The 15,042-nt window shown below is 41.9% G+C and overlaps 1 protein-coding gene across 1 annotated transcript; it reads right to left on the bottom strand.

The window, feature by feature from the left end:
• Positions 1 to 5,627: 5,627 nt before the first annotated feature.
• Positions 5,628 to 8,954, bottom strand: LOC147976684 (protein FAR1-RELATED SEQUENCE 5-like). Its single transcript, XM_087520946.1, has 3 exons — positions 8,843 to 8,954; positions 7,242 to 8,489; positions 5,628 to 6,748 (listed from the first exon to the last, which is right to left on the bottom strand). The coding sequence occupies exons 1-3, from the start codon at positions 8,952 to 8,954 to the stop codon at positions 5,628 to 5,630; spliced, it is 2,481 nt and encodes an 826-aa protein (XP_087377072.1).
• Positions 8,955 to 15,042: the final 6,088 nt, after the last annotated feature.

Genomic DNA, 15,042 nt, shown 5'->3' with positions numbered 1-15,042 from the left:
GCCATCACCCTCCCGTTCAGCTTCACCAACTGTGCCATCACCCCCCCCCCCCCCCCCGTCCAACTTCACCAGTTGTGCCTCCCAGCCCATCGCAAAGGCCGTCTTCACCAATTGCACTGTCAGCATCTGAGATTCATTTAGATGTGAAGAAAGTTGTGGTCCAGGAGCTTGGTATACATGTGGCTAAAAAGGGAACTGGTGTATCCGTCCCACTATCCACCGTGTGGAAGGAGGCCCCACGCAGGTGAATGATTATTTCCATGGTCTTTTTTATCAATTATGTGCCTGAAACAACATGGTAAATACAGTTGTTTGAGTAAGGTAGTTTGGGTAATTTCATGCTGGTAATTAACTTGCTTTTTTTTCCTTTGCAGGGCACCCGGCAAACAATCTATTGCTGCTAAGGATTCAGGGATTGAACCAGTGAAAAGGTATTCACATTCTTACTTTCGTTTATGTTCAGTAGTTCTTTTCTGATTTTCTATACTGTTCTCATGTGCATTGAAACTATATTTTTGTTTTACACATACCAGCAAGATGGTTATTTTGTTATTGTTGGCTGATAACTTATTTTGATGAACATTGATAACTCAACTTTGCCCTCTGATAATTTAGAGTTACTAATCTTTATAGGTGTATGTGCTTGTAACATTTGGTTATTTTTTTTCATTCAATGCACATATGTAACAAGTTGCTGCTGCAAAGGGTTCACCAAGTGTATCAGGAAAAAGGTGTTCACATACCTTTCCAGTTTGCAGTTATTCAAAACTAATTGCTGGTTTTTTTGTTCATATCATTTGATAACTTTATATTTATAGTCCTTGATAACTCTGTAATTTTTTCCCTGGATGCTACTTATACATGAAGTATGTGACATCTTTTTTTGTTTGAAACATGTGGTAACTTAGGTTTGACAACATGTGTAATCTCACTACTACCCTTGTGTACCCATTTTTTCAGTCGTTCAAATGATAAAACTGTTGTGAAAAAGGTGAAATTCGCCAAGACCAGATCCTCTCCACGACTAAGGGCAACATTGTCGCAGACAACGTCATCGGAGACAACAGAAGTTATCCATCTTGATGAATCACCCACGGCGATATCTCCTCTGAAAAAGCAGCAGGATCTAGCAAGGGCGCATCTGATGCTGTTGCGGCGACATCGGCTGGTGTTTCTGATGATGCTGTTTTTCAGCTTGCTGCAGCGGCAACTGTTACTGCTGTTGTTGAAGATATCGCCAGCGTGGCTGTGGCTGTTGAATGTGAAAATGAAGTCGTCCCAAATATAGTGCATGATGGAGGTGAAGGTATTTCTGTTAGCCATCGCCTTTGTTTTTTTGTTTCTTGTATTTTATGCTGTTTTATGTTGATGATGTGTTGAATCTTTTTTCGTTGTAGCCGTTCGTGACACTGAGAAAGTTGTGGGAGGTACCCCAGTCAATATGCCTATTGATACGGCTACAGCTGGAGGTCAAGAGAATGGTGCCCATAATTCTGTTGGCACAGGTTGGTAACTTAACTTTCTTATGCTGATAACTTGTCTATTTAATCCTTGATAACTCAAGTTAATGTTCTGGCACTAACAAATACAATGTTCTCTACATGTTTTCCTGATGCATTTTTTCCTTATTTGTGTGTTACTTGTGGTGTTTGAAGCAGTAGCTGACCCTACGTTGGAGTCGAGCACCCCTGGAGCTGGAGAATACGATGGTAATTTTACGCCACCCAGCTGCTCTATTGGGCTTGATGCCATCTTTGGTGCGAGTCCACAAGTGCCACCATAAACTGAAGCAACTCCAACGGCTCAAGCTGCACCAGCATTGGCTCAAGTACCACCTGCAGCACCACAAGCATCGGCAGCGGTGCCATCTGTTCAAGTACCATCTGCAGCACCAGAAGCACCTGCGGCGGCGCCATCTGCTCAAGTACCACCTGGAGCACCAGAAGCACCTGCGGCGGCGCCATCGGCTCAAGTACCATCTGCAGCATCAGAAGCACCTCCGGCGGTGCCATCGGCTCAAGTACCACCTGCAGCACCAGCTACTGGCCCTATCGCCGTTCTAGGGCTCGCATCTCCTGTTGATGCTGGCTCGAAGGGCAAGGCAGTGGTGAAAGTTACCAAGGCGCAACCGGTTGCTTGGGCTCCGCCACCCAACTCTGGTAAGTGAAGACCTTGTGTCTTCGCTTTTATGCAGTGAGAGTGATGGATTGAGATATGTCAGCGTACATCGTATTGTTTGTGCCTTGGTGTGCTCTTTTTATTTATGTGTTTGGAACTTGCTATCATTCCGTGTGTATGGATGAATGTAATACTGCTTTCTATGCTTTTGTGTGATGTAATTGAACACCTGTGCTTTCAGTACCCAGAATATATAATTCTGTTGTGCCCGCTACAATTTTTTGTGCGATGGTAGCATAGACGATAACCCCATCCTCTTTCCCCCCTGGTAACTTTGTCAGTTCCGAAAGCTGATGTTATCCGTTACTGACTTTTAGTAGGCGCGTGATACGTACATCTCCTATCATTGCCTATTTATTTTCCTTAATCAATTGTCATGCTTACAAAACAATACTGCACTTTTAGTAGCAGGTGTGTACTCTTATTCTGATAAGTCTATATGACACTATTTTGGTAACTCAAATGTTCAAATCCTGACAATTTACGAACCATTGACACCATAACTCCAGCCACATATGCATTCTTTACCAATTATGGGCTATACAATTCTTTTTGGTCTTCTTTTTACATGTTATGATGATTTGTTGATATCACAGTTGTTCCTTGTTGTGCACCAGTGATATCTAATTTGTTCCTTAAAAGGCCCATACATGTGTGCTGGTAATCCACATTGAAATTACCTGGTACCTTCTATATTGTGTTCCTGATAACTTTGTGTATCTTGTCTCAATTTTCAATACTTGTTTTTTTTGCAACAATTTATCTTGTTTATCACTACTGTTCATGTCCTCATCGCTCTTTTTTTATTTAAGTAACACCGGAAGCTGGTCGTGTGCAAGTGTATGATGTTGAGATTGACGATGATGAGGTTCTCATGTGGTGGGAAGAATTTGAGCATGACAATCCAGCATTAAAAGGGAAATCTAATGTTCAAATAGGTGATTTCTTTTTCTGCTCCATGAACATTGCAACCCTTACACAAACCCCTTTCTTTGTTTTTCAACTATGGACCACCACTTGATAATCAAAACATGTGGCAGTTGATAAGCTTTGACCCATCACTTGATAATTCCTTGCCCCATCTGTTGATAACTCATGCTTTTCATTTGTTTTTTTTGACTTTTTGTTTTAGTCATGTGCTTGTTATATTATACAGCTTAGTTATGTTTTTTCTGTTTTTACCAGACAACCCTCAAAGTCCAACATTTGTTACACCAGAGTTACCACCTCGCACAGAGCATTTAGTACGCAGTTCGACCCCTTAATCCTTTATTCGGAAAGTTAGGGTCACCCACCCGTCCAAATACCTGCTCCCGCCTTTTGCCACCCTCACACCGAGCGAGGAGGAAGAGTATGTTTACAATGAAGTTATCAAGCATACTACTGATTCCAACTCTAAGATTAAAGAGTATGTTTCCATCCTTTTTCTCATTTTTTAAACATAAATCATTACTTGTGTGCCATTTTTTGAAATGTATTTTTTAAAATCTTTTTTTTGTTTTTTGTAGTGTTAGGGTTATCGACATTGATGGTAGGTGGGTCACCCTCGGTGAGCTTGCCGATTGTGTGAAGGGAGTTGGGCAACTATCAACCAGCATTGCTGAGTTACATGTTCGCATTCTCCAATAAAAGGAAATGCCAAACAGGCTCATCTTCCCTTGGCTGCTATCTGTGTATCTGTCGATAGGAGACTTCAAATCCAATTGTGTATTGAAGTATTTTCGACGGGACAAGTCTTACATTCTTAGTCACCAGGATCAGGTATGTTATGTTTGTTGGATCTGGTAACTTTACAGTTAGTGTCTTGGTAACTTCCTGTTAATATCATGTAACTTACTGTTATCTGGGGATATTGTTTTGTTCTTCATGTCATGATAACCTCTTTCATGCACACTGGCAACTTTGACCTTTCTACCCTGATAATTTCTTTTTCTAGTTGCCTCCCATGTGAATTTCATGACCATTTGTTATCTTGGTAATTTTGTTTCTTTTCCAACTCCTTCTATGCTTACTGCCTTTTAATTTTTTGCAGCTGCTATTCCCTGCTTTGCAAAAGTTGGGCCTCGGTCCAGATGACGGGCATTGGTATGTGTTGTCACTAAATCTTAGGGCGAAGCGGTTTGAAGTTCTAGATTCATTGCGTGAACAAGATAGTCCTTCTCTTCTCGAGCATGCGACAAGATACATGAACGCTATAAAGAAGGCTTGGTTGATAAATTACAAGGACTCACATAAGCAGATTCGGGACTATGAACTTGTGTACATTGATGTGTTCAAACAGGATAATGGGTTAGTTGTGGATTATTCACTTTCTTTTTAACACCCCACTATATGTTTCTCATCCCTGTTTATTGACCTGGTCGCAAAACTCCAATTAAACTGATTTTGTGTTGTTTTTTTCATCACAAATGTTTCAGCATTGATTGCGGATTTTTTGCCTGCACGTACCTTGAGGTGTGGGATGGCAAAAATGTTCCAGCCTTAACTCAGGAACAAATTCCAGCTCTCCGGAAAATTATGACATTCAGGTGGTTAGATCATTATCAAAACAAATGCAAACAGTGGCGTTATCATCTGTTCGGCAGCGGGTGATGAGGTGATATTTTTTTACTACTGTGTGATAACTTCTACCAAAATGTGTTGATAACTTTTTTATATGAATCTGTCATCGACAATGCCATGGAGCAAAGGGTGATGAGGTGATATTTTTTTTACTACTGTGTGATAACTTCTACCAAAATGTGTTGATAACTTTTTTATATGAATCTGTCATCGACAATGCCATGGAGCAAAGTGTTGACATGCTGTTTTACTATAGTATACACAGTCCGAAGTCACTGACTATATGATAAATTCACTACTGTGATTATATTTTCTTAATAAGCAATTTTTAGAAGTGCAAGCAGGCCTAATTTTTTGTTCATAAGTAATACAATGTAGTGTTGGTAGCCTTCAAAAAATGTAGATATAAAAATATTGGATTTACAAATCCATGTCAATTTCATCATACATTGCTGGTAACTGGCATAATAGGGTACTGATAGCTTGCTTAAATTATAGATATACACTTTTTGCATTACAAAGCAATTATAAATGCATGATACAATGCTGATAACTGGAATGTTATTGGGGCTTGTAGCTTGCACATTATGGTCCATGAAAAAATTGTAGCCACCATCTTTCCTTTTAATAGCACCTTCTTCATTTTTATCTTGCTAGGGGAGATTTGCATGTGCGTTTGTCATGTTCCAGACTCCCGCACACACCACATTTCCTTTTTGGCTTGGGTTTTGCAATCTCAAAACATGACTGCTTTCTTTTTGACTTTGGTCGCCCCTTTGTTGTAGTCTTGGGAGGGTCTAGTATCAACTTTGTGTTTGAGGACGGAGCTGCATCAGGATGTGGGGGTTGGATGACAAAAGCATGATTGTTTTTGCTAGCATGTATCGTCACACGCACACTTTCTTGCTGTGTGGCAGGGCTACCCTCTCGCTGCACATTAGTAGCACTTTCTTGTTGTGTGGCGGTGTTCTCCTGTCGCTGCACATTAGTGGCACTTGTTTGCTGTGTGGCTGGTTTCTCTGGATGTCTTGCATGGGGGTGTTTTGGTGCTGTGTGACGGGGTTGTCTTCATTCATCCGCCCCACAGGTATCGAGAAGGGATCTGGCTGTCCTTGAAACGATCCTTTTGCTTCTTCCTTTTCCTTTCTTGCTTTTTTAAGTTGATTGTTCTTCAGGGTTTCAAGCTCCTCCTTGAAATTATACAGGTGTTTTCTTGCCAATCTGGTCCCGTCATCTGTTAGGCAAGCGTCTTTGGTCGATGCCTTAAATTCTTTAAGAATTGACGTGTATCGCATGACGCTTTTCCCCTCCTCTGGCATCGACTTCTTAACTGTTGGCTGTTCGAAATCAGATTGAATAAGATCCTCCTCTGGATCCCAGGTCCACCTTTTTAGGATGTACTTTTCAGGTATCTCGTATACCCCAATTTGGTCCATAACTCGTAGTACATGCGCGCACAGTAGACCGTCACGATCAAACTTGCAACAACTACACGAGTATGTCTCTTCAACCATGTTTGCTTGCACATGGTAGTCCCTGTCTCCATATTTTGGTATTATCCCCCGCACTGAGCTGACCTTGAAAGTACCATCATCCAATGCGTCGCATCTGTATATTGATTTCACCTTTATCTCCACCTGGAACTTGCAAAACAAGTTATGTGTGTACAGCCCCCGCACCTGCATCTCCAGCGGGTTCATCGAGTACATTTCGGTTTCTTTGTACACTGTTTCCAACTGCTCTTTTGACACGCTAGCCATCACCTTATCCTGTATCGCAGTGTACTGTTGTGCGAATTCGAGCTGTGAGTTGTTTGGATTGACATACTTCTTGAGCACAGAGTTAAAACCCTCGCTTCTTGCCGTGGTCTGCAAGAATGGGAAAAAATCATGCATATAGTATACCGGGACCCAACACTTCCTGTTCTTCCACAACCATTGGAAATGCTCATTGTCGGTCTGGCCATACGCTTCCATCATCACCCACCACTTGTGCTCAAACTCCTCAACTGCATTCATAACATAAACATGGTAACATCAAGTATTTGAAGGATGGTAACATTGGTTCAAACATATTTGGTAACTAGGGAACACCACTGTTGTTGATAATTCTGTCACACACACCTGGTTACTTTAGTTCAAGCGTCATGGTAAGTACTTTGCACACAGGATAAGTTTTTTTCCAAAGCGATTACCACTCTGTGTGTGTAGTAGAAGCATCATTTTTAACTAGCAACAAAAAGATACTCATATCAATCAGCACTAGCTGGTGATTGAAAAGTTTTTGTTGTAAGTAGTGGGGTGAACAACTGAAATGTGTACATCAAACATGAACATGATAGGGGTAGTACAGAAAGCAATTAATGTAGGTAATTTTGCTATAATCCTCTAGTAACTTGTCACCTTGTTAGATGGTAACTGTTGTTATCATGCATCTAAACCCATTTTCTATGTGCCCATTTTTCTGTGTTTTAAGTTAGTGAGGGGTGAGAAGTAAAATACCAGCCAGGCTGTTGTCAACATAATCCTTGAATGCATTGTTTAGTGGCTCATTGTCAGCCATCAGCTTCCCAAGCTTCTCTTGTGCTTTTTTCATTATATGCCAGCGGCAATTCCTGTGTACTATCCCGATGAACACCTCATCAATAGCACACCTCATTGCAAAATCTTGATCTGTTATTATGTTCTTTGGCGCAATTCCACCCATTGCATGCAAGAATGCATTAAACAGCCACACAAAGTTACCAGATAGTTCGTTTCTAACAAACCCACAACCAAATTGGAATGACTGCCCATGGTTATTAATGCCAATGAAGGGCGCACATGGCATTTTGTACATGTTTGTCATGTACGTTGTGTCAAATGAGATGACATCATTGTATCTAGCATATGCCCTGCGCGACGCACCATCTATCCAGAATAAATTTTCCACTCTGTCCTCATCATCAAGCTTTATTCTCCAATAGAAATCTGGATCTTGTGCCTTCATATCTTGGAAGTATGAGATTGTGCTCCCCACATCAGCATTGCGGTACTCCATCCGGAATTTAGCTCGCTGGTTTGCGATGTCCTTTGTTGTGTATGGTACATCTTTAGGATTCCCGTAGAACCATTGCATTAGTTGCATCTGTCTTGCTGTCTCTATGTTGCATCCGTGCAATATCTTCAAGAAGTCCTGCTCATCTTTTGGAATGTTCCTATGTGTTGATAGGAACTTTGTCAAGGATGGCTTTCTTATTAGAGGGTGGTTGTGGTCGTCGTTGAAGCGTTTGACTCTCCACCATGCATCCGTGTGGGTGATGTAAAGGTGGGCCGGACATCCCGACCTCACAACCTTCCCTCTTTTCCTCTTCTTCACGATGCCTTTTGGGTCCTGCACATCCTCTGTCTCCTCCTTGTTTGTTTTTGGCTTGCCGTATTTCCCACAAACCAAGAGGACTCTGCTTACAGTATTGTCTTTAATTGTTTTTCTGTATTCCAGTCTCATTCCAAACCCATGTCTCAGTGCATATTGCCTGCAGTGTTCATAAGCTTCCTCAAAAGTATCAAACTTCATCGTTTCATCAGGAGGTTTCGTTGTGGGGTATGCCTCGGTATTTTTGTCTCTTTGTTCAGCATTCTCTCCTCCTGTTTCTGGACTCGCCGGCTCGTTGACTGAATGATCAAAGAAGCTTTCTCTCCCCCCTATGCTGCTAGTAGTCGGTTCTTTGCTTGTCTCTCGAACCACCGGGTTGCTTCTAGATGTAGCACCTGTAATGTGATTGAAAGTTGTTAATTTGTGTTATATTTTCTGCACGCCAAAACTAGTGGTATCTTGTACTCCAGTTGCTTGGTAAAGTTTGCATGCATTAAGATGTTTTTTGTAGCTGTAAAGTGAAAGCATGTAATTCCAATTGTAATATAGATTGCATGATAATTCATATGCAGTAAGTGTGATAATTGTACCTAAATTCATGATAACCTGTGCGCATCAAGCTACGTGATTGATGAATTGTTTCATGGTGAATGTGATAGTTGTAAATAACATAGGGTGGTAGTTGCAATTCAAGTACGATGGTAACAAGTTTGTGTACAAAAATGTGGTGGCATGGTAAATGTTTTACCTTCATCTGTTTTGGCAGAACCAAAGCTTGCCGTGTGTGCATATTCACACTGTTGGTTTGTCTCCACACCACTCATAATGATATCCACATTATCCCCGTTGTCATGCGCCATTTTCTTGTGTTGCAGCACCTGCTAGCACATATGATTGCATCCATTAATTTTCCACACTTACAAGCAATTTTGATTATTTTTTCACAACAACTATATTTTTTCCTTTTACTGCACTCATTACTTCTTTTTTATAACAGGTATCGTTTTGGCAGTAACCAGCATATGGGAGTATGACAGCAATAGTTTCTATCAACCTCATTTCATGAACATCATTTCTTATCAAAAAAGTCTGGTGGCAACAATGTAAATCAACACATGGTATTATTGTAGTGTTTTTAGCACCTTTGGTTCTGAGTTTTCCTGGTAATTTGTAATGAATTAGCATGATAACTTGTTCTGACATGGGTTTGTTCAATATAAAAAGGAAGAAAAGGATCTTTTTTTATGTTGAATAAATCTTAAAGGATGCTGATTACTCAATGCACACATTCTGGTAATCTATATTCATTCGAGATGGTATGTCAGTTTTAATGAGAAAATTCATACATGTATTTCTAACATGCTCCAAAAAAGATAGCTTGACAGATTGATGATGATAACCTATATGTGTTTATGTTGGTAACCTAATGATGAGGTAAATCAATGATGTAATATGTAGGTAGGAACATGGACCAATTTTACCAACTTTTTGGTTGTAAAAGAGGAAAATTTAGTCAATCTTTTTGTTGGTAACCTGACTGAATTTGAGTGGTAACTCAATTTACAACCGAGGAATTTGATTTTATTGGTATGAAATGCAAATGCAGCAGGTGTATAGAGGTTGAATCACTTACCTCCTTTCTTTTTTGCCTGATTATGACGAAATAGAGATGAACTGATGTAACCCCTGTGATGTTGTTGTGGTAACCGGGGCCCTCCCTCAAATCCTTTGTGTTTTGGTGATGTTTTTCGCGGTTTCCTTTTTTTTGGTGGATCAGATCTGGGACGGAGGTCGCCGGCGATGGAGGCGCGTCGGGGAGAGAGGAGAGAACTAATCGGGGCAGGTGGATGTTTCTTGCGATGGAGGTAAGAAACTAGGTTTTGGAGTGGTAAGTCACGTGCAGGAGGGGGGAGGTGGGCCAAAGGGGCTGTGTTAACAGTCTTGGGCCTCAATGCGTTGCGCGCGGTGGGCCTCGCGAGAGAAGGCTGGGTCGTGGGTGGCGCTGTCGAAGTGGGTCACGCGCGGGGAGGGACGCAGGTTTTCGATCGTGCGGATTTGTCGCTAACCACCAGTCGACTGGTGGTTAGTCGCGTCCTTTAGATATTGTATTGTTTCTAAGTTGAAAAAGAGGGAAGAGGAAAAAGAAGAGAAGCGGGTTGTAGATTTACAGCCGTCTGCAGCACAGACTCCAAGATACGGGTAAGGTGGGTCATATCTTTAATCAAATGATACTTTCTTGTAGTTAACTAGTACTTCATCAGTTCCATAATGTAGTGCCTATGAATTTTTCTAAAAGTCAAACAATATCAAATGCACATCATTAAATACATCATGAGTTATATTTTCATAATTTACGTATTTTATAATGCAGATGTAGATTGTTTTCTTTATAAACTTGATCGAAGTTGGCAAAGTTTGACTTTCTATATGTACTACATTGCGCAATGAAGGGAATAGTACTATACGTGTTGACTATTACATTGGTTGTAAATGGTAACATGATATAACCAGTAGATAACTATATTATAAACCATGCTCTTAGGTTGATGATCCACGTATCTTCCACGTGGCCGCATGCCTGCATATGAGAGGCCCGAGGTGAAGCGCATGGCCAGTGCTACGTCCAGCGAGCTGGGATGCAGGGCTGGATGAGTGGATGTAGTACAGCCGTACAGGTTTGTACCTCCAACTTGTAAACGGAAATATCCGGAGGAAGGTGTGCCGGGAGTCGAGAAATAGTTTGGATTGCCGGAGTCCTCGAAGAACAAGTCGTGTCCTGAATTTAGCCACAGCTTTTCATGCACTGATTTTGTGGCTACACTCCCTCCGGTATGCTTTTCTTAGCTGAGCAATGTTTTTACTGCGTTTTTTGCAGGTCTGCGACGAGGTTCAAGCTATGGTTATGTCAGCTATAAGTAGCATTTTTTGAAGTAAAAATAAAGGATAAATATATTTTTCGTCCTCAAACTCTTTGAAGAGTTTAGAAATCGTCCCTCAACTCGAAACCGAATAGTTTTCGTCCCTCAACTATCAAAACCGGATAATTTTCGCCCCTCATGCCGCTTCGGATGGTTTTACTACGTGGTGAATAGTAACTCGGTGAACAGTAAAATAAAAAATATCAAAAAAATCTGAAATTTTACAGCATCGAAGATACTCTGGTGCGCAAGACCCGTGCAAAATTTCCTGGTGTTTTGACATTGGAGCAGCTCGCGGTAAACAAAAAACTGTAAATATATACGTCGGTGAACAGTAAACTCAAAAAAATAGCAAACAAAATCAAAACAGTATGAACTTTTTTGGCATCAAAGAGGCTTGGGTGTTCAACGTGTGTGCAAATTTTTGTGGTGTTTGGGCATCGCACGAACTCGTGGAAAAAAAACAAAATTTGTCTCATATTTATTTTTTTGAAAAAGTGCCTTTTTTTGGCCAGAGCTCCTCGTATGTCATTTGATCACGAAATTTTGCACGCATCTTACGTACCTGAGCATCTTTGATGCCAAAAAGTTTCATAATTTTTTTATATTTTTGCTATTTTTTGAATTTACTGTTCACCGACGTACATATACACAGTTTTTTGTTTGTCACGAGCTGCTCGATTGTTGAAACACCACGAAATTTTGCACGGGTCTTGCGCACCAGAGTATCTTCGATGCTGTAAAATTTCAGATTTTTTTGATATTTTTTTGATTTTACTATTTACCGAGTTACTATTCACCGCGTACTAAAACCGCCCGAAGCGGCACGAGGGACGAAAACTATCCGGTTTTGAGTTGAGGGACGATTTCTAAACTCTCGAAAAAGTTCGAGGACGAAAAATATACTTATTCCTAAAAATAATAATAAGTGAAAACTAAACGTCTAACAGAAAATCAGCATTCATGTAAAGGCTAAAAAGAGTCCAGCACTCGTCTAATTAACATACGAATAGATGATTTATTTGTGTGTGTCTTTGAACGTTGAAGGGCGCCAAAGGCGTCATGTGTTCAACAACAGTTTACAAAGCCCTAGTAAATGAAATGAGCTAGGGATAAGCACAACCAGGACTACAAAGCCTCTAAGGTACTTGAATCCTCGTTTTGCTTATCAATGTTTGGTATACTACAGGGTAACATCTCTTTGTCAAAAAAAAAACTACAGATAACATTTGTTTGTATGAGCTGAGTTTACACAACAAATAATAGGTTCAACTGAGGATCAGTTGAGAACTTGATGTGCACAATTATGAGATACATTGTTGAGGTCCCTAGAGATATGGTACACATTAGCTTAAAGACCATCAGAGACAAGAAGATAATCTACTAAAGGCTTCCTAACTTTCCAGTTAATCTTGTTCGAAGAGATATTTCTTTGTGTTGCCGCCTTGGCTAAAGTCAAGTTGTCAGTGGGGCATGTAACCTGCTGGGCTTGGAGATGCTGGGAGATTTTTGCTGCTAGCAAGAGGCCTAATATAATGCTTCAGCATGTAGAGGCGAAGTTGTAGTTAGAGTAGAGGCAAGTACCATAATTTTGCAGTTGTTGTTTCAGAAAGTTGCAGAAACACTCGTGTCCGTGTCTCAGTTCCTCCACAATGGCAGTCATTTTTGGCTCTATCTGAGAAGGCTTTTAGACCTATAATAAGCAAGTCGGACTTGATAGTGCCCCCCTGCACAAGACTTGTTGATGGTTGTGTCGCCTGGTGCCCTACAACTTTGTGACGGTCTAAATCTGCACAAGTTGTTAGGTTTTGGATGGAAGTTATTGCCCACATCGTATGGGAAACCTGCAAAGGAGCACCAACTTTCCTGCCAAAGCGATTATTGTTACTAGATTCCCATAAGCACCACATGAAAGGGAAGACATTTTCTATAGAAGCATGCGGATGACACGAATTAAGAAGAGCCTGAATAATCTCTACTAAGGAGCTGTGAGTTCGAGCGAGAATATCTGTTTCAATAAATCAGTGAACCAGATTGCTCTAGCAAAGTCACAGAGGTCATGCTAGCTCTTTTGCGTGTAGGAATAACCCTCCTTAAGGATTCTCGTCAGCTGGAAGGGTCGTCTCCTCATGGCTGCTGGCCGTCGAGTTCTCATCAGATGCGTCCTCACAGCCATGCCCATGTTCACCATCATAATTCTTCATGCTCCAAAGAATTTTTTTCAAGGAGGTTGACAAGGCGCGTTGGCGGTTCCTATGGGATGGGGACAAGGAGCTTACTGGAGGCCACCGCAAGGAGAACTAGCGAAAGGTGTGCTCGCCGCTGCTATAGGGAGGTCTTGGCATACATGATCTGGCTAAGTTCAGCTGTGCGTTGCGCCCGCGGTGGCTTTGGCTTGCCTGGCGGCAACCAAACCGGTCCTAGGATGGGACTCTGGCACCGTGCGACGATGCTGATCACGCTCTCTTCGCCTCCGTCGGGCAGTCAATATCGACAATGGTACCATGACCCTGTTCTAGCATTGCTGCTACATTGGTGGGGTTATGCCCCACACATCCCACCCCTGCCCTGTTCAAGCATGCTAGGAGGAAGAATAATGACGGTGGCGCAGCTCTACTGGACAACTCTTGGGTCAGTGACCTCTCTCACGGGAATGTTGTTGCCCTAGTTCACGAGTCCATTCACCGTTGGAGGGTGCTCAACAGTGCCATGATAACTTTGTAGACGGGCATGCAAGACACAATCATATGAAATGCGGCTGCCTTCGGCGAGTACTCTGCCCGATCTGCTTACACTATGTGATTCCCGCAAACAAATTAGTGCACCTACAAGACCATTCTCTTGAAAAAGCCTGGACAACAGGGAAGACAAAAATATTCTCTTGGCTGCTTCACCAGGATCGCCTATGGTGCAATGACATCGACGCAGCTGGATCAATGAATTTCCGCCGCTTCTGCATGAGAAAATCTTGAATCTTTAGTTCATTTGTTTTAGAGCTGCAACATGTCCGTGTCCATCTGGAACTAGGCAACTCTCTGGAAAGGATGAGTGCGTTGCGTCAAGACATCTAGGCTGCATCAAGCAACACCACTACATAGTATGAACCATCACCAAGCAAAGCGATCTATGTAGCAAGACAAGGGATCAAATCCATGGTCATCCTAATTTGCTGGGACATAATACTGGAGTTAAACAACGACATTTATAGAGGAAATGTCCCCTCTATCACAAACGTGATTAGGGCTTTCAGGTCAAATCCAGAGCATTGGTGCCTTGCGCGCGTCAAATGCATTAAGAGCCCATTCAGAGATTTGCTGTCAGATTATCCATTTAGCAGTCGGTCTAATGGCTTCTTTCATCACTTGTTTCATGCTATTCTCCTAAATCAATGAATGTGGATAGGATGCTGGATCTTCCAAAAAAAATGCCATTTTTCTCTTTTCGTAGAAAAAAAATGAAGGCTAAGAGCATCTCCAACAACATTTCTATTTTTGGCCACATGGCGTATTTAGGGCACAGGAGGGCAAAAATCGGCCTCCAACAACTGCCCAATCATGAAAGAAATTCAATTTTTTTGGGCTGCCCAAAAAAGAGGCTCCTCGTGCAACAAATATAGGGCAGTCGGGCGGCTGCCCAGAAACACGAGGCTGCTTCCGAACACCCGCCCGTGGCCAGAAACCCTCAGATCCACCCGCCCGGGCGGCCTCGCGCCATGGTCGGCTCCTCCTACCCCGCTGCCGACCTCGATATACTCGTCGCGACTCCCGCCCTATTTTAGGGCAGCGGTTGGAGCAACTTTGCCCTATTTCGTGCCAAAAAAACATTCTTGTGCTCTATTACAGGGCTGCTCTCGGAGACGGCACTTGCTCGTGCAAAAAAAAAGCGTTTTATGCCCTTATTTTTTTACTCTATCATGTTTCTTTTTCAAGAAAAAAAAAGAGATTGGTGTTGGAGGTGCTCTGAATTCCACTTCCACTCCCCCTGTGGAGAGCGAGACAGAGCTAGGGTCCGACTCGACCACAGGTCCCCG

Source organism: Triticum urartu, chromosome 4A (genome assembly GCF_056163025.1).
Source record: "Triticum urartu cultivar PI428250 chromosome 4A, HENAU_Tu73, whole genome shotgun sequence".
Classification (NCBI taxonomy): Eukaryota; Viridiplantae; Streptophyta; class Magnoliopsida; order Poales; family Poaceae; genus Triticum; species Triticum urartu.
Note: the sequence above shows the minus strand (reverse complement) of the source record. Positions and strands in the feature narration are given on the sequence as shown.